General features: G+C 46.4%; 2 protein-coding genes across 7 annotated transcripts in view; one reads left to right on the top strand and one right to left on the bottom strand.

Moving 5' to 3' along the window:
• Positions 1 to 1,835: 1,835 nt before the first annotated feature.
• On the bottom strand, positions 1,836 to 16,288 carry RAB36 (RAB36, member RAS oncogene family). 3 transcript variants are annotated; one of them, XM_083717661.1, is made up of 11 exons: positions 15,850 to 16,288; positions 12,401 to 12,569; positions 11,636 to 11,727; positions 11,095 to 11,160; positions 10,028 to 10,129; positions 9,405 to 9,469; positions 8,979 to 9,030; positions 7,065 to 7,146; positions 4,677 to 4,767; positions 3,842 to 3,961; positions 1,836 to 2,899 (listed from the first exon to the last, which is right to left on the bottom strand). In XM_083717661.1, the coding sequence occupies exons 2-11, from the start codon at positions 12,467 to 12,469 to the stop codon at positions 2,832 to 2,834; spliced, it is 807 nt and encodes a 268-aa protein (XP_083573787.1). In that variant the 5' UTR covers positions 12,470 to 12,569; positions 15,850 to 16,288; the 3' UTR covers positions 1,836 to 2,831. The 3 variants fall into 3 exon arrangements, with proteins under 3 accessions (XP_083573787.1, XP_083573786.1, XP_083573788.1); XM_083717660.1 differs by having other exon boundaries at positions 12,401 to 12,488; positions 15,850 to 16,287; XM_083717662.1 differs by lacking the exon at positions 15,850 to 16,288 and adding an exon at positions 13,737 to 13,781 and having other exon boundaries at positions 12,401 to 12,488.
• A 467-nt stretch (positions 16,289 to 16,755) lies between these two features.
• The window catches only part of RSPH14 (radial spoke head 14 homolog), a 62,648-nt gene continuing 60,009 nt past the window's right edge, over positions 16,756 to 19,394 (top strand). Inside the window, exons 1-2 of one of the 4 annotated variants that reach the window (XM_083717583.1) lie at positions 16,756 to 16,970; positions 17,516 to 17,745. In XM_083717583.1, the coding sequence (XP_083573709.1) occupies positions 17,544 to 17,745 (202 nt within the window). In that variant the 5' untranslated portion in view covers positions 16,756 to 16,970; positions 17,516 to 17,543. Of the gene's footprint in view, positions 16,971 to 17,012; positions 17,271 to 17,515; positions 17,746 to 19,394 lie in introns of those variants that run through there. The other 3 variants (XM_083717585.1, XM_083717582.1, XM_083717584.1) reach the window with 3 other exon arrangements.

Below are 19,394 nucleotides of genomic sequence, written 5' to 3'. Positions count from 1 at the left end.
GTGATAGCCACACACCCTAAAGCCAGGCCTTCGTGTACCTGTCACAAATAGCAGAGGACAAGGTGGTTTCTTGTTCTATTGCTAAAATGAAGAGCTGTGCCCTTTCTGTCGATCATCCTCTTCTGTTTCTCTAACAGAAGGATGCAGAGGAGAATCCTATATGTGGCGAAGGAATGCACAGTTCAAAAGGAACACACACACACAACGTGCTTGATCTTATCAAGACATGAATAATTGGTTTTCTGGAGAAGACCCAAGTGCGTCAATCTGGCCTTGCATCCTTCTCCCAACTGTGGCTGGCCAGCAGCCTCGAGACCAGCAGTCCAGGGAGAAGCCCGTGACCCTTCCCTGGTTGACCCGCACCTATGAACCAAACCCAACATATCCTTTGTATTTTGTTTGATCTTTCAAAGGTAATGTTTGCAAAATGCATGGTGCTGGCACGTTGGGACAGAACCCACATCAATCCTTGGGACTCAGCCGTGCATAATCATCACAGATGCTCGTACATGTCGTAATGACTCCTTCCCCTTTCTTCTCCGCCTGCTCGGCTGAGTGTACCGCCCCACCAAAAGTCAAAACGCAACTTGGAAGCGCCATATGAAGTCTATTTCTGAGGGAAGAGGAGCTGCACTGAATGTTATAACGTTGCAGGAAATAGCACAGCCTCGGGTGGAAAGAGCCCTTGCTGCCCTCCTACATGTTCCAAAAGGAACAATTACTGTCTTTGGCAATCAGAGGAAAGTGAATGGTGGCATCATAAGGCAAGGAGTGGGGGGAATCTGAGTGGCTTCCAGGGGGACACCAGACCCCGAGAGAACCTGAGAACAAGGGGGAGGCAAAGGCAAAGGTTCTTGATACCCCTGCTCTGATTCCCCACTGAAGGAAGAGAGCTTGGTAACTGGGCAGTTCGTTTCCGTGGCTTGCTTTGAATTCTGGAAAGTTCCCCCAATCCCTTCCACCTGTTTTGGCCAGAGACAGGGAGCCACAGTGATCCCCAAGTGGTCCCCTGGACAGTTTCCTAAGGGAGTGAAAGCATTCAGCTCTGTTCAGATAGGAAAGGAGGTAATCTCCTCCCTCAGCAACCATATCTAAGCTTGTGTACACATTCAGTTCACTCCCACTTCTGGTTTGGAAAGTGGAGTACAGTGGTACCTCTGGTTACATACTTAATTCGTTCCGGAGGTCCGTTCTTAACCAGAAACTGTTCTTAACCTGAAGCACCATTTTAGCTAATGGGGCCTCCCGCTGCTGCTGCGTGATTTCTGTTCTCATCCTGAAGCAAAGTTCTTAACCTGAGGTACTATTTCTGGGTTAGCGGAGTCTGTAACCTGAAGCGTATGTAACCTGAGGTACCACTGTACACACAACATTAGCCACAATCCAGATCTATCCTATTGTTTCTGATGAAATACTGTGCTTTGGTGTGTTTCCCCACAAACTAGCTTTGATCCGTTTTGAGAAGGGGGGGGACGACGACCCTGTCTTAGCTGTGCTTTTAAGCCTATAATGTGTGCACAGCCTTTGCCTTTTGACAGGTTCAGCTCTCATTGGATTCAGGGGCCAAGCAGTTTTCTGGCCACCAGGGAGGAGACATGCCACATTTACACTAACAAAACGTCCGTGGCACCCAGTGCCTGGGGAAGGTGCCAGAAAGATTAAAGGTAGCAGAGAAATGACGGACTTGCCCATCAGCTTCCAATCTGGCTGGGACACACACATCCAATTAGCCAAGAGGCACATTCTGGGCTTTAAGCAGGCTCTCCCCTTTCTCCTGGGGTGGGGGGATGTTTTCGCATAAATTGTTCTGGCTTCCAAAGTATCAGTCTTCAGAGGACATCAGAAAGCACGTTTAATTCCACAACTGACATGAAAATAAAGACCAGTTTTGTACAACTGCAGCTGCTAATATCTAAGGCAGTTAGAGAAGTGGGATCATTCCACACCTCGGAGCAATGCAGAGGACTCGGGAGGCAACCTACCACCCACTACTGGCTAAGATGGAATGATGCTGCTCATTCCTTAACCACCATCTGAGAAGGACCACAGGACTATGTGCTTTCTCTTCCTTCATTTCCTCACCCTTCGGATTCTACAGATTCCTCCTGCTGCTCTTAGCCATGATTAAGTCAGCACCATGATTAACCACGGTGATCACGAACTAGAGAAATTCAGCTTGAGAAGGATGCAAAGCTGCCAAGACTACAACTCTCAGGAGCATCAGCTGGTAGAGGCTGTTTAGGGACTACATTTCCCTCCAGCCACAGTCAAGAGGTCCAAGGCATCTAGGGAAGACCGACCTGCTCCCTTAGCTGGGCTAGAAGGAGTTTTAGCCCCCAACACCTGGAGGGCGCCAGGTCTAACTCAATTCACAGAGAGACACCAAATCTGAGCTTCCTTCACATCTGCAGCCTCTCTCATAGGGCAGGTCCATCATGTGCTCTCCACTCCCAAGGTCTGTCGTTTCCACAGAAACAGGCTTTGCAAGTTTAGAACAGGATGGGTTTCCTGGAGAGGGAAAGAGAGAAAGAGAAAGAGAAAGACAGATTGTGCTGATAACAAACACACCCTCCTGGAAAAGGCAGATCATTTCCCATAACGTGAGCTCAGAAAATAGAATTTTTCCAAAGAGAGGAGAGAGGCTGTCCGTTCCCCTGAAGGCAGATCAAAGCAAAGTGGGCTTCGGCGGGGAGGCGGGGGGGGGGGCTGCACCGCTGCTTCCCTGCCCCCCCCTCCTTGTCCTGCTGCTTGTTCAGATATTCAGCTGCTTTCCTGAAGTGCAATTTGGTGAATCCTCCAGCAGGCCAGGAACTTGTTATACCCAAAGCTGGCTACGAGCAACAACTTGGGCTGGCTTGTGGGTTGGCTTCCAAAGTCTCTGGCGAGTCCCCTTCTATTTCTGCAACAAGGGAACAAAGAAATGGCCAAATCAATCCTTTCGGAACATCACTTTCCAGAAATGGTTAACAGGCAACAGCGGTGTTCATCCCAGTCTTCAGAAACATTTGCATGGTGCAAGTAGATAAATAGGTACCACTCCGGTGGGAAGGTAAACGGTGTTTTCGTGCGCTGCTCTGGTTCGCCAGAGGCGGCTTAGTCATGCTGGCCACATGACCCAGAAGCTGTACACCGGCTCCCTCGGCCAATAAAGCAAGATGAGCGCCACAACCCCAGAGTCGGCCACGACTGGACCTAATGGTCAGGGGTCCCTTTACCTTTTTTACTAGATGGGCAGGCAACCTTCCTGTGCTTGTCGGCATGAAGGCTGAGGTCCTACTGGCCTCCCTTCCCCAACCTGGTGCCCTCCAGAGGTTTGGGGCTGCAAGTCCTATCAGTCCTAGTCACTGTGGAGGGGAGGAGCTGCTATATGCATTTATATTTATTATTTATTCATAAGAAGATTATATACCACTTAAGACAGAATCAGCTTACCCAAGGGAAGTTGTGTGTGCTACAGCACAGAACACAGAGAAGTGGGGAAAGGGGCCCCAGATACCAGAAAGACCGCCTATAACCTATTTCATACTTTGAAGATGAATGTGAACATCTTGAATTGGGCCTGGGAACAGAACAGAAACCAGTGCAACCAGTTTTAAAACACGGATTATGCAAGTGGAACCCTGGCCAGTCATTTTGCTACTGCATTTTCAGGCCTGCTGAAGTTTCCAAGTGGTCCTGCGATTCTGGGGCAGATGGGAGTGGTAGCCCAAAATGGTTGGAGAGCAACCAGTCAGCAAAGACTTTTCTAAGCAGAAGGAAAAGCTGTCTGGCCCCCTCACTATCCTCATCCCTTGAAAATGTTTTGTTTTTAATCAAACAAAGACAATTCAGTTCAACCTACTGATGAGGTTTCCTGCACCAATTTGGGCCATTCGGCTGTTGCTCTTCTCCAGCTCCATCAGCATCGATTTTTCAAAGGCCAAGGCAGCAACTCGGGAAAAAAAACCCTTGACGTTTTCCCCTGGTGAGAGAAAGAGAGGGTGGGGAGGTAGAGGGAATGCTGTAACCTTTGAGGGGCTCGAGTAGATAGATAAACTTTATTCGCATTAGCCAACGGCCATTGCAACATAAAACAAGTGGGGCTCGAGTATTTAAAGCAGTCTTTCCCAAACTTGGGTCTCCAGCTGTTTTTGGACTACAATTCCCATCATCCCTGACCACTGGTCTTGCTAGCTAGGGATGATGGGAGTTGTAGTCCAAAAACAGCTGGAGGCCCAAGTTTGGGAAACACTGCTTTAAAGTGTGCATGTCTAACCCGTGGCTCTCAAACTGCAGCAGTTGTAGTTAACTGCTGGCTGGGGATGATGGGAGTTGGAGTTCATCAAAATCTGGAGGGTCATGGGTTAGCCACTCCCATTTTAAACACAGGGAGGTAATATAGGCAGCTGCTATAAACAAAATGGCTCGTGTCTCTTCCAACATCCCTACCCACCCCCTCCCAAAAATTGAGGGGGTGTTCAAGGGACTACCTTTCGCATCTTAGCATGAGCCTGTGCGGATTTCCAGAGCAGAAGGGTGCATTTCACAAGGATAAAACTCTGCACCCAAGCAGAGCATCACTATGAAAGACACTGTCCAACATACGTCCCTGGGCAAGCTGGCAGCTTAACTCCTTGAAGGAGACCAGCTGGCATGCCCACCCCATCAGTCCAAACACTTCAATAGGCTCAACTCACCTGTCTTGGCTGAAACGGACCAATATTCTGCCTGCATTTCATTGGCCAGGTGGATGGCGTCCTGTTCTGTCCGCTCACAGGCAGCGTCAGACTGAAAAAGAAAGGAACCACAGCCAAGGAACAGCAATCTCTATGTTGCGCTGCAAAACTTCCCCCTCACCCCCAAAACACAAATACAGTGGTACCTCGGGTTAAGTACTTAATTCGTTCCGGAGGTCTGTTCTTAACCTGAAACTGTTCTTAACCTGAAGCACCACTTTAGCTAATGGGGCCTCCTGCTGCCGCCGGAGCACGATTTCTGTTCTCATCCTGAAGCAAAGTCCTTAACCTGAGGTAATATTTCTGGGTTAGCGGAGTCTGTAACCTGAAGCGTATGTAACCAGAGGTACCACTGTATGACCTACCTAACAGCCGTTTTTCCTTCTTAAGAACAGAGAGGGATTTGCTTCTGCAAAATGTGGCCATGAGTTGGCTTTGGAAAGAGATTAGACCAGCTTTTCCCAACTAGGGATGGGCAAGTCTGTCAATTCCAACTTCTCTCACCTTTTCAGCCCCCCACGCCCCACCCAATTCAGTTTGCTGCATTTCCACATTAGTTTGCCGCCCCCCCAAAAAAAGCAAGTCCTTGCAAAAATTCTTAAGTGTTTTAGGGCACATTTTTCCTGTATACAGTTTCGCTTGATAAACACAGATGCTTACAAGTCATTTCCACTATGCCTTTTTATATACTTTTGGGGGCTGGTGAACTGTATAAGAACATTTGGAGAAAGGCAAATTTCTAAAGATAAAAGCTGAGTTTTCCTTCATTTTTTTTTTTTTAAGGAAGTGTGAATGAGATGAGATTTGCATTTAGAAGTGAACCACATTGGATTCCTGCCCCCATCTCTCTCTCTAACCAGGTGCCCTCCAGATGTTTTGGTTGGCAACTCCCACCAGCCCCAGGATCGTCCAGCTACGTGGGCTTTGTGGGGCTGATGGAAGCTGCCGTCCAAAACTTCTGGAGGGCACCAGGTTGGCAAAGGCTGAATTAGACCAATGCACTGAAGAATTAATCTGCCAAACAGAAGCTGTAGAAGACTGTGCCATCTTTTAAGCTCTGCCTGCTGACACTAAAGAGCATCTGGCCATATGTGGTTGGATACATAAAGTAAGAACCTGTTCAGGACAATAAAATTTTGCTCACTTCTACCTGGGCAATTATTATATTCTTACTTCACAGTGTATGGAAAATGTAACACATGAACCTGCCCTTACAGTTGAACTCGTATTTTAATTAACTGTTTTTTCTTTTTCTGTTATGTTTTATTGTAATTTTATTGGTGTTAGCCACCCTGATCCCGGTTCTGGCCGGGGAGGGAAGGGTATAAATAAATAATATATATTATTTTTATTATTATTTGAACCTCAAAGGAAAAAAATAGCATTTATGGTGGTGTTCTGCTGATTGAATTTTTCTACGGTATCTGCTCTCTGTTATTTGGAAAATACAAACTCTGTCCTCCTCCCACGTTTTGTAAATTTAACTATATATTTTTTTCTTGTTTGTTTGCTTTAAGGTTCGATTTTACATTGATAAAAACCTTTATTATAAAAAAGAACTTGTCTCCATCCCATGATGTACAGCTATTACAGTAAAGGGGAGAAGCTGCCTTTAAGCATCTGTCGTCAGAGCCTTAGATAGGCTGCTCATCTCTCCTGAGTTTTAAACCTGCATTTTCCTCCCACTGCCTTACCAAAGAAATCTGTCAAGAACTGACAAGTGCATAATGGAGGCACGTTTCCCCTGCTTCAGCAGGGCAAGGCGCTGATGAGCAGAAATGGTTTGAAAAGACACCAGGAAAGAGTTTGTGCTAGAAGCTGCTCAGGATGATGATGATGATGATGATGATGATGATGAAGAACCCAACTCAACAGCAAGAAAAGTGAATTCTGAATCCTTGTCGGGTCTTGGCTATGGAAGGAAGCACAGACCACAGGGATCCCTTGCTCCAGATTCTGCACACAAAGGACATTGTCCCTCTCTCTGCTTCAGGCCCCTTTTATCTATGTGTCCTGCATGCGTCGGCCAGGCATGTCCCAAGTGCTCCCAACTGGAGGCTTTATATTGCAGGCTCGATGTTCTGATACAGGTCACTGTTGTGCACCCACACGTTCTGTTTCCCCCAGTTGTGGTTATTGGTTGCAGTTGCGTTGCAGTTACTGATGGGCTAGAACTTCTTCTAGCCCTGCTGTTAGGCAAGTTGAGCTCCCGGCAACCAGCCATCATCACACAGTTACCATCCAGACGGGACAAATAAATTGTGTATGGAGACTGCAGTTCCGTAATACTGCTCAAGGTTCCGAGTAGAGCAGCTGCAGCATTTATTTTGCGAGCTGCAATGCACTTACCACTAAATCTTTTTTTGTTCCAACGAGAAAGACGAAGCTGGAGCCTGGTTCATTCTCCCTCAATGCATCCTCCAGCCACTGCCTGAAAAAACGAGGAGGAGGACAGAGGAAATGTCTGAAGGATTTAGAATGCACAAGATGGCCGAGTTTCATGTAAATGCTTTTAATGTTTGATGTTTTATTATGCTCTTATATGTACTGGAAGCTGCCCAGATGTGGCTGTGGCAACACAGCCAGATGGGTAGAGTATAAATGATATGATGCTGATGCTGCACAAGGCAGTTTGCGTAGGATGAAAAATGACAATGGATCAGCTCAGTGTGGAGAGTTCTGGGGGGAATGGGGGCTGCATACACACCCCATACATTTAAAGCACACAAAACTCAAACAGAATCCTGGGAACCATCACAGAGCTACAATTCACAGTACCCTTAAACCAGTGATGGCCAAACTTGACCCTTCAGCTGTTTTGGCTGTTTTGGGACTACAATTCCCATCATCCCTGACGACTGGTCCTGTTAGCCAGGGATGATGGGAGTTGTAGTCCAAAAACAGCTGGAGGGCCAAGTTTGGCCATCACTGCCTTAAACAAACTACAGTTTCCAGAATTTTGCAAGGAAGGAGAATGGGCATTAAATGTGTTTTAAAGGAATGGTGCACAGGAAGCCTCCATTAGCCAGAAGAGGAAGAAATATAATGTTGATGGAAGGGGGAGCCCCACAAAGTTCTGCTCTCATCAGCAGTATTTTGGGCCAACTGCACATGGCAGTATTAATACTCTTTTCAGAGCTGAAAAGATGAATAAATAAGCAACTTATGATAGTGACATACTAGATATAAGCCATTTCTCAAGTGGGAAGCCAGCATTGCTTGCTCGTAACTGACCACCTGACATTGTTCTCCGCGTTAGGATTGGTCCTTGAATAAACAGGTGAGCAAGAGCCTAGGTCAGCCTTTGGACTACAACTCCCATCAGACCCTTGGCTGTGCTGGCTGAGGCTGATGGGAGTTGTAGTCCAAAACGTAAAGGGGTTACAGTTGGGGAAGGCCAGCCTCGTCTCCCGCACAATTCCCCCACCCTGAGCAAACTCACTGCCATACGCTCCATTGTCCACCAGCCACATGTTGGCCGATTTCATTCATCCTGAAAGAGAACCCCTGATCTTGGGTGTGATTGTGTGGTATATGAAAGTACAGAAAGTGATCCATTGGAGGAAAGCAGTAATGAGAGGAACTGGGGATTAGCATGATGAGAACAGGAGGAAGGGGCAGAGGGGAGAGGAAATGGAAACCAGAGAAAGAGGAACACACACCATTGCTCTTTCCTCTTGAGAAAAAATAATATCTCCTCCTCTGCCAGTCCCCTTGGAGCGATGCCTCATGTCTGGCCCACCAAAGGGGGTGAGCAACTTAGCCATCCTTACCAAGTGCAGACGGAAAACCCCAGAGGGAAGCTGGGCAGAGAGGCCCCTGTGGGACAGATAAACGGTGCCAGCACCAGGAAAATACAAACACCTCCAGGGAATATGTCAAAGGCTAAACAGAAACAAGACAGCAGCAAAGAGAGCGAGCGCGCACAGGGAAATTGTCTGCCACCCATTTCATATGAAGAGCAGCAATTTCTGTGTCACAAGGCAATGAGCTAATAAGAACCTCATTCTTTCAGCAAGTGCGACCGAAACCTCAATACCAACCCTCTCTATTTATCGGGGTGGGAAACCTGTGGCCAGTGGTGGTGGGAAGGGACTGGCAGGGAGACTGAACAGGAAGTGGAACCAGAGCCAACTCATTTTGGTTTTCTCCCTCTCCACCTCCTTCCTGCTCACAGCCACTGACAGGCCCACCCTGCTTAAGCCTGTCTAATCCCCCCAGTCCTCAGGAAAGTTTTTGCAAGAAAGAATGGCAAGGACTTACTTGGTGTGATCCAAAGTCTGGATGTCGGCCAAATCAAAGACTGTTATAATCACTGCAACGAAACCAAGAGAGGATTAGGAGACATTCCAGGTCCAGAAGGCAGGAGAAAGGAGTCGTTTTAGTTCTGACTCAGCAGACATCCAGAAGGAAAGAGGCTGGGGACACAGGGCTGGCTTAAAATGCAACCAAGTTGTTCTTTTCCTCAAAGTCAGATTTTTTGGGGGGTGGGGGTGGGGGTATGCTTCAAAATGCAGTATTTCATCAGAAATGACAGGATAGCTATGGATTGGGGCGAAGTCGTGTCTACACGGCTCCCCAAACCAGCGGCGGCAGTGCCCTGGAGGCAGAGTAAATGAGAGAATGTCTCCATCCCCCAGGAGTCAGCTTCTGCCCTGCTAGCAAGGAAGCAAAAAGCTTTTGACTCACCTTCTGCTCCTCTGTAGTAGGCGGATGCAATGCACTTGAACTTCTCCTGGCCAGCTGTATCCCATCTGGGCAAGAGTGGAATAAGGGAAGTTTGATCAGTCATGGTGATCAAGGGCCTAAGTGAGCCCAGGGATAAAGCAAATGGCTTAGGAGTACAAGCTGAAGAAGACTGTGATGCCTGAGACAATGCCATCTGGAAGATGCCCTTTTTTCCTTTTTAATCACACTTCCGTCCTGGCCACTGGCCTTGCTGGCTGCTGGGGGGAGTTGGAGCCCAGCCAACAGCTGAAAGACCCCCACAGATCCCCCTGCCCCTTGGTTTACAACCAGTAGAAAGTCTGTTTCTCAAAATGAATAATGGCCGCTCAGCCATTATTGGTCCCCTGAATGAAAGCTGTTCAACAGTGGAATGGACTTTAAAAAGTTCACTGGAGTTTTTAAAACAGAGGTTGAATGGGCATCTGTCATGGATGCCTTAGCTGAGATTCCTGCATTGCAGAGGGTTGATCTAGATGACCCTTTGTGTTCCTTCCAGCTCTATGGTTCTATGATTCTTTGATTCTGGCTGGCTCTGTTAAAACATCCCACACGTATGGTGAGCCGCATGTTCATTTCCAACTTACATCTGAAGATTGTATGGAACGCCAGCTATCTCAAAACGCTCAATCTCAAAATCCACTCCGATGGTTGCCTTGTAATCCCGGTCAAAAACATCTTTACAAAACCTGCAAGGAAAAAATGGGTAGCACCCACCTTATTGTTATTATTATTATTATTATTGGCTGCTTTAGACTGATTTTAATATTGTGCTTTAATTCTGTAACCTGCTCTGGGACCTTAAGGTGAAGGGCAGGAAATAAAATAAATAAGGGTGTGGGAATGCTGACAAGAGGATGTTTGAAAGAAAGAGCAACGAAAAAAAAAGGTGAGGGAAGAAGACATGTTGGCTACCCCTGCCTTAAATCAAAAGTTTTCACATAGTAGTAATATTTAAGAAATATTCCACTATTATTATTTATTCAATTTATATACCACCCTTTATCAAAAGATCCCAGGGGGGTGAACAACATTAAAAACACATTACAGAACATCAAGGATAAAAAGATAATAAAAAGCATACCGACTACCAGCCAGATAATAAAACAGTCATCATCATAACAGTCCTCTCCCCCACACACACTTTCACAGGCCATAGATTTATTTGATAGCCCTGGCCCTGGGTAAAGAGGAATGTTTTTGCTTGGCACCTAAAGACATGTAATGATGGTGCCAGGTGAGCCTCTCTGGGAAGAGCATCCCCACAGAAAAGTCCCGCTCTCTTGTACTAAATAAACTCTCTGAGAAAACCCTAGTAACCATTGTATATGAGCGGAAGCTGTGTGGTTAAACATGCATGTAAGAGCCTTTCCAAGTTCTGAGCAGGAGGAACTCAAAAACAAAGACTGGTGGCTGTGTTTGTAGGCATGGGCCAGGAGGAGACACATAACTGTAACCTGGGGTGTCTCTTCCTCTTGGTACCATCCTTAAGGAGTGCTTCGCAAGCACTGCTTCAGGCAGGTGGAAGCTACGATGCAAACTGGTCAGCCAGAAAAGACTTATAAACTGAGGTCAGTGGCTGCACTTTGAGGCTGGAACTTTGGACAGCCTTTGACAAACACCACTAAAACTACGTGTCAAAACAGATTTGTACCTGTTGATGAGGCTTGTTTTTCCAACATAGAGGTCTCCCACCACAACCACTTTTGATATTTTTAGCCTGAAACACACACATTGTTGTTTTTTCACATTGCACAGTGTCATTGAAATGGAAGAACCATAACAGATTAATACTTCTATTCGGACCAATAAAAATATTACAAAGAGCACATATATGAGATACAAATAGGGCAGAGTAAAACACACAAAAATGCTTAAATAATAATTATTCTACAATAATATGAATAAATTACAGTATATAATACCCCAGATCCCTGAAATAAGCGTGTGTGTGAACCTTTCTTCAGGCTCTTGCGATCTTATTTGTGCTGCAACGTTCCTTCTAAATTGTCAACAGATATATTTTTTTAGATTTTAAGGTTATATAGGCATTTGACACCCCAGCAATTTTGAAACATTGCAAAACGTATATTCTTAAGATTACAGGTCAGTTCCAAAATACATAAGGAAACATTGCCTGTGACCGAAACTCTTGTTACAGCACAAAGCGTCATTTCTCCTTGATGCAGACTCACCCAACAGCGCCTGTGTTCTGTCTTCGACAGGCACTCCTCACCTGGGCGTGGAAGTGATCTTTGAACTGGAGGCAGGCCTCAGGTGTGTACCACTGCAGATACACAGGAAGCAGGAGCATGAGATCAGCTGGGCCAGGACTTCACCTAGCCAGTCTTCTAGGACAGCTTTGCCAGGCCCAAGGCAAAATGTACGACAGGATCTGTTTTAGGGAATGCCTCAGGCCAGAGGGTTTCAACCTTTTCAGGTTCACGGATCCCTTGACCAACTACATTCTTTCTACGGCACCCCTGGGGGGCTCAGGAGCCCAGTTACATCACCCCTTGCCTGCAGAGCCGGCACCTCCGGCTTTTCAAACATCTTCCGTTCCCTCAGCCTCCTCTCCTCTCCCCTCTCCTTAGGAGTCCTCTGGGTAGTCACTGCTGCTGCTCCTGGTCTCTGAGCTTGCCCCCCACAAAAAAGAGGTGCTTCCTCACACTGCCCCACAGGGCACCCGCCCTGGCCAGCCCCAAAGGCACTATTTGCCTGGGGAGTTTGTAGCCAGGGCTGCTCCTGTAACGAACAGCCCTGCAAGCCTTTGGGAGGCAGAAACGCAAGAGGGCATCAGGGGAGGGAGGGAAGGAAAGAGGGGCAGAGGCTGGTGTTGCCCTTGGCACCCCTGACCACCATTCAAGGCACGCCAGGATGCCAAGGCACACTGGTTGAAAACCACTGCCTCAGGCTGTCAGGGAACGAGCCCAGCGGACACAGGAGGACAGTTTGCCTACCTTGGGGAAATGGGAGATGGTTCTGTCTCTGCTCACAGGTGGCGTCACATGCAGGAAGTTGGCCTTCATTGCCCCAAATCAGCGGATGCTGACAATACAAACCAGAAAACTATCGCTGGTATCTAACACCTGTCAAACCAGCAAAAATGTATAGGACGAGTAGTAAAATCTGTTGGAAATGTAAAGAAAAGGATGGTGATTTTTACCACATGTGGTGGACATGTGATAAAATAAAAGAGTTTTGGGAATTGATCTATAATGAATTTTAAAAGATGCTTAAATATACATTCCCAAAAAAGCCTGAAGAACTACTGCTAGGTTTGATAGGAGAGGATATTAAGAAGATGGACCAAAGATTATATATGTATGCTACGACAGCTGCCAGAGTTTTGATAGCCCAAAAAATGGAAAACACAGGAGATACCAACTGTGAAGGAGTGGCAGACAAAGTTGGTCGAGTACGCGGAATTAGCAAAACTGACCCATAGGATTCGTAGTCAGGAGGAAACAAAGTACCAAAAATAATGAAGTAAATTTATGGTCTATATAAGTGAGAACTGTAGAAATTTGAAGACGTTAGCAGGACTGAAATAAATCTTATGTCATGGTTTAGTTATTATTAAGGAACTGTGGATTAGTGATTGGAATAAGAAAATAAGTCAGCTGGAATAAGTCAGCTGCTCTACGGAGCGTAAAGTAAGACAGATTTTAAAAGATTTGAAATATTTGTGTATCTTGTTGGTGTTGGTGTATTTGAAATGAAAACTTAATAAAAAGCATTTTTTTAAAAGAAAAAGACAATACAAACCAGAAAACAATATCGGGGTCATATCAGGGGACTTGCCAACAGCGAAACACAACACCAGCACTTAACGCTTGCCTTTCTGAAGTCCTGACAAAAGTAGTTGGTTGTTTTTTTTTTGTAAGGTATTCCTAGAACTGGGTATGTTTATTGCCCCTGAGGCAGAGCAGAGCCATCATGGCTGGTGGCCAAGGATAGCCTCGTCCGCCATGAATTTGTCCAATTCTGTAATTTCCCAGTCTGGACTGTACTAAAAACTTATGGGTGTGTCTGTTTTCCTTGACTAGTAGTTCCATGTTTGACTGCAAGCTAAGGAAGTTAGCAGCCTGTTGGCTGGTGAGCCTGGCATTTTCCTGAATAATAAAACAGCAAGGCCTTTCATGGATAAAGGATATTGCCAGGATGTTGCCATAGTAGAGGTGAGTGGCATTCTGAGCTTACAATAGCCCAGAAAGAGGGCACAGGACTCCCTTTGCGAGGGCCTCATTTCAAAGTGAACATGCCTTTATCCATTTGGATTATATTTTAACTCACTTTAACCGTTTCCCTGGCCGCCTCGTGCCATTCCAGAGACTCAGCTGGAAAACAACTTCAGTTAGCAAATCGCAATGGCCCTGTCCGTCATTATGCAAGTTCCCCGTCTGTCATAATGTTAATTTAAAACTCATGATCCATCTGATTTCCAAAATGAACTTAGGAGGCTAACAAATCAGGAAATGCCATACAATATTTAAAAGCCTATGTCACGCCCACCATTCCTAAAAAACAACAACCCCACCAGCAGTTGTAAAATATCAGGATTAGAAATCAACACCAGGAACGAAGTCTGGGCATAGCGGCAAGACACAAAACTAACCCAAGAGCATTCAGCCAAAAGTCTTTTCCGGAACAGCTTTGTTTTGCAAACCTCTTAAGGAGAAGAGCAGTCTTCTCCAGCCTACAGGAGTCATGTTCCAAAGCATCTGAAGGGCACCATGTTGGAGGGAACAGAGTGTCAGGGCCTGATGGCTCTCACTTGGCATTCCTCGGGAAAAGCCATACACTAGGGCTGGGGAACATTCATGGCTCTCCAGATGTTGATGGACTCCCAACTCCCATCAGCCACAGCCAGCAAGACCAACTGAATAGCTCAGTTGGCAGAGCATGAGACTCTTAATCTCAGGGTTGTGGGTTCGTGCCCCATGTTGGGCAATAGATTCCTGCATTGCAAGGGGTTGGAAGTGATGACCCTCATGGTCCCTTGCAACTCTATAGTTCTATGATTCTATGAATATGCGGAAGGCTTCGTAGCTCAGTGGTAGAATGTGTGCTTTGCATGCAGAAGTTCCCAGGTTCAATCCCCAATAGCTTCTCTAGGTAGTAGTGTGAACACTCCTCACTTGAAGCTGCTGCCAACCAGTGTTTCCGCGCACTCTGGCACTCGTCACGGTGTCCCATTGCACGAGAAGTGGTTTAGTCCTGGGACTTATGTTCACATGTGGTCAGGATGTAAATATATACAATTTTTTCCCCAAAGGGTGTTTAAGGAGATAACAGAAATCACTGGGTCCAGAGGTATTATCAATTTACAATGGGGTGGAAGGTTCACAGGCTATGAAGGACTTGTTCACAAATTTATTGACAGCTGCACGAGTTATTATAGCTAGGAAGTGGAAGGGACAAGGTGAATATAAAATGGAAGAATGGTATAAAGAGGTGTGGGACATAGCAATTAATGATAAATTAACATGTGCTATTAAGGTAAGACGATGAAGACTCAGGATAAATTATTTTAAGGAGATGTAGGAGGTATTTGTAGAATTTGTAATGTTAAAACGGAAAGGGGTCAAACCATTGCAAGAGGTGTTGAAATTTTGGGCAGTTGGATAGTTACAATGGAATGGTCTTGGAGGTGGGGTGCACATTTTTATTTATTTAATATTATTACTTTGTTAAAAGAAAAGAAAAAACCAAAAAAGAAGCGGTTTAGTCCCAGAAAGCTATCTGTGGACAAACGCCAGCTCCCTCGGCCTGAAATGAGAAGAGTGTCGTACCCCATAATGAAGTTTGACTGGACTTAACTGTCCAGGGGTCCTTTACCTTTTTTACCTTTATATGGTGTCGCGTAAATAAACAAATAAATAAAACACTTGGAGGGCACCAAGTTGGCAAAGGCGGCATGGGGTGTGTGGATGTGGTTGTGCAGGACCATTTGGATCTCGGGCTCCAAAGTGGCCAGCCACTGTAAAAATGTGCCTCTCTCTCTCTCTCAATGCTTTCTCTTCCAGGTGTGGGGATTCATTTGTGAATGTCAAAAAGAGCATGGTGGAGAAAGCTGCTGTACAATCTCCTCTATGTGGGTTTTGCATTTGTGTTACAAACAGGTAAAAGAGGAGGGGGAGCCATTTAAGCCTTATGTGGATGGTAGGGAGGGAAATCACCCTAGTTCAGCCAGTCTGAAGCTGCAAGGTGGCCATGAACAGCTTGCAGAATCACTTGCTCTAAGCTGGCCTTTGGATAATTTGCAAAAAAAGCAAGGCGGTGGGGGGCTGATCCTATCCCCCCCACCACCACCACCCCAGCAGACCAGGGGCTTTCCCCCTGCCCCCCCCCCGCATTTACAAAAAAGGGGCAATATTGGCAAAGAGTGAGAGGAAAAACGACTCACCATGCAAGAGCTGCTTCCAGGTCTGGAAAGGGGCTGCCGCATCACCATAGGAACCAGAGCGCCTCCCTCTCAGAAGGTGGAGTTAAAATGCAGAGAAACCAACCACCTGAGAGATCTGGCAGACCTTAAAAACCACTGAGAAGTAGGGAGAAAACCTGGTTAATGAATGCCAGATGTTGGCATGCTCAGCTGAGCAACGCCTCCTGCTGCTAGTATAAAGCTGGACAGCTTTTATTAAAGGAAAAAGGAAAAAGAACTGAATCACCAGCATTATTAAAATTATTGTTTTTATTCCTTCCATTTATAACCCAGCTTTTCATCCAGGGAGCTCAAGGTGGTTTACATGGTTGTCCAACTTCCCATTTCATCCTCACAACAACCCTGTGAGGTACGTTAAGGCTGAGAGACGGTGACTGGCGCCCAGGGTCAGCCACCGAATTTCATGGCTGAGTGGGGGATTCGAACCCTGATCTCTCCTAGGTCTTCGCCCCATACCCTAACCATTACACCGCAAAAAAAATTCCTTCCAGTAGCACCTTAAAGACCAACTAAGTCAGTTCTTTAAGGTGCTACTGGAAGGAATTTTTTTTGTTTTGACTATGGCAGACCAACACGGCTACCTATCTGTAACACATTACACCGCAGTGGCTCTGGTTTATATCCGGACAAATGTTTGCAACATCCATATTTCATTGGAAACAAAACAAGTAGCACCACGTACACCACCTTGAGCTCCTTGGAAGAAACTATAGAGGCAACGCAACGCAATCAATTAAGAGCGTTCAGCATTTACCCAACCTGGCGCCCTGCAAATACTTTGGACTACAACTCCCATCAGCCTCAGCGAGCACAGGGCTGGTGAGACCGCCGCAGTGCTTGCTGGGGCTGATGGGAATTGTAGTCCAAAGAATTTGGTAGGCGCCCGTGGGGAGGAAGCTGTCTGAGTTTCCCGCAGGGGCAGCGCGGGCTGCAGAGACTGACATTTGAGGGCCACCACCTCTCTCTCTCTCTCGCCTGGCCTCCCCACCACGACACATCCTGCCCAGCCGCCACTTGCGGGAATTACGACATTTGCGCTCCGTCGGACTCTGGCTACACCTCGTAGAGGGTTTTTTTCCCGCGTGCGTAGCTTCGTATTCACAGATCTGGACGTAGGGAGCGAGGGCGTCGCGGTCGCTTAGCAACCAGAGGCCTAGGCAGGGCGGGGAATCGGCCGCTTTCGGAGCTGACATTTCTCCCCACTTTGCTAAACTGGGTTTATCGGGTTCCCCCTCTGCCATTTCTATTTTGCGTGTATGCACCAAGTAATATATTTTCCCCAGTTGCTATCGTTCATTTCGATGTTAAATTATTATCATTATTATTATTTTAAATTTTTAAACAAGAATTCCCACGTTTTTCATTCGTGCTTCTCTTTCAGGGTTAATATTATTGTTGTTTGTTTCTATTGAATCGCGGGTGGGGGTTGGAGGGGAGAAGGAGAGATACTTACCTTTAAAATCCTGTCTTGCTTTCAGTTGCAACAGGTGAGCCCCACCCCGCTCCAAAAAAATACACATGTCCTGTTGGTGCGTGTGTCTTGGAACTGAAGCAAAGACACATACAACTACTGCTCTTGTTTTCCCTCCCTTTGCCCTAAGCAGCTTTTTTCCCTTTCCTTTCTTAGGGCTGCTGTGGTACAAAAGGAACTTGGGATGGCGCTCCTGCCCCGTATCTCCTCCAAACTGCCCCCTGATATTGACCCTACGAAAGCCCCCATTGCCTATGGCCGAAGGGGACTCCCAAAACTGAACGAGGAGCTGGAAGACCCCGACCTTCTGACTCGGCAGCGGGCGCTGATGGCCCTGTGTGATTTGGTGCACGACCCAGAGAATGTCTATGAAGCCATTAGACTCGGTAAGAGATGCCACTTTGGCCTGGACTGAACATGAGAATTATAGAATCATAGAGTTGAAAGGAACCACCAGGATCATCTAGTCCAACCCCCTGCAATGCAAGAATATTTTGTCCAATATGGAGCTTGAACCCACAACCCTGAGATCCAAAGCCTCATGCTCTACTGATTCTACCTTGTTGGCTATTTATTTGGTAGAAGGCCGGTGGTTTGAATCCCTGTGATGGGGCTAGCTCCTGTTGTTCGGTCCCTGCTCCTGCTCACCCAGCAGTTCGAAAGCACATCAAAGTGCAAGTAGATAAATAGGTACCGCTCCAGCAGGAAGGTAAATGGCGTTTCTGTGCGCTGCTCTGGTTTCCCAGAAGTGGCTTAGTCATGCTGGCCTCATAACCCGGAAACTGTACGCTGGCTCCCTCGGCCAATAAAGCTAGATGAGCGCCGCAACCCCAGAGTTGTCCACGACTGGACCTAATGGTCAGGGGTCACTTTACCTTTTACTCTTATCTATATCCCACCTTTCAGGATACAAGTCCTTCCAAGATGGAGTACAAGTACTGGTAACATTCAACTTTTTGGGGGGTGGAATAAACAATCCACAATGTCAACATATCCAAAGCCATCAGGATCCTTCCCCCAGGGCAGTGGGTGATAAAAATGGCCCTATTAGAGGTCAGAATGGTGGGATAGTCAAACTATAGCAGGCCTGGGTGGCTTCTTCATCTGCCTCCTTCCCTCCCACAGGGCAGTTCATGATACATGCTCCTGTGGAAGTGGGGAGGGGTGACACAATGGCCCTAACATACAGGCTTGATCACCAATCTCTTTGGGTCTATGGGTACATTTGCAAACTGGATAAATTGCCATACAACCAAGTCCACACTTTAGCCTATTTTATAGGCTACAGTAGGTAGAATGCTTCTCCCATGCCTACTTTCAGAAGGGTGAAAGGCAGCAATGTGGAGGGGGCAGAACCTGTGGGCAGCAGGACAGACCTTTGGGGGACCACCTGCCCTACCACAAAGCTAGCAGCACATTGTCACAGTGCACTGTGGTTGGTCAGCAAACTGCTGGATCTTTCCAAACTTTGATTTGGTAGTCATTCAGATCAGGCTATAAAATGGTTTTCTTGAAAAGGAAAAAGGTGCAGCAGTTGTTTGGGGTTGGATCATTTATTTTTTTGCAAGGGTGGGTGTTTGCCTGCCCCTTATTTAATTCAGTTCATGGAACAAGATACCGAATTGAGAATACCTACATTTCCAGTAGGATATCACAAAGCTACAGAGACATCCTACTGTCCATGTTATTTGTCTTTGCATCCTTTGTGCTAGTATGTATATGTACAGTACTGCTGCAAAAAGTAGGTTCAGGATGAACACATGGAAAGTGCAATTAATGCACAGGATGTCCAAATTTAGAGGCAGTCTGTTTCTAGCAGTACCAGATGGCAGATCCCACCCACTGCGGGAAGTGCTACATTGGACTGGGTGGACCTTTGGTCAGATCCAGCAAAGCAATGTTTAATGTTCTTTTGAAAAACCTTTTGAGCTGAAAAGGAGAGCTTACGATACATAAATCATAGGACCTAAAAGACATTGTAATGATAGTAGATACCAAAGTATTCCAGAAGGCATCCCAGGAAACTGTTCCAGAG

The sequence above is a fragment of the Podarcis gaigeae genome (genome assembly GCF_964106915.1).
Source record: "Podarcis gaigeae genome assembly, chromosome: 16".
Taxonomy (NCBI): Eukaryota; Metazoa; Chordata; class Lepidosauria; order Squamata; family Lacertidae; genus Podarcis; species Podarcis gaigeae.
Note: the sequence above shows the minus strand (reverse complement) of the source record. Positions and strands in the feature narration are given on the sequence as shown.

What these genes read in the sequence shown, in the direction of transcription:
- RAB36 (XM_083717661.1), bottom strand. Translation starts at nt 12,469, where the DNA reads ATGAAGGCCAACTTCCTGCATGTGACGCCACCTGTGAGCAGAGACAGA. An exon ending in CAGACTTTGGATCACACCAA is followed by an intron (nt 7,147 to 8,978) that starts GTAAGTCCTTGC and finishes TCGTTTTTTCAG; the next exon opens with GCAGTGGCTGGAGGATGCAT. An exon ending in GTCCGTTTCAGCCAAGACAG is followed by an intron (nt 3,962 to 4,676) that starts GTGAGTTGAGCC and finishes TTCTCTCACCAG; the next exon opens with GGGAAAACGTCAAGGGTTTT.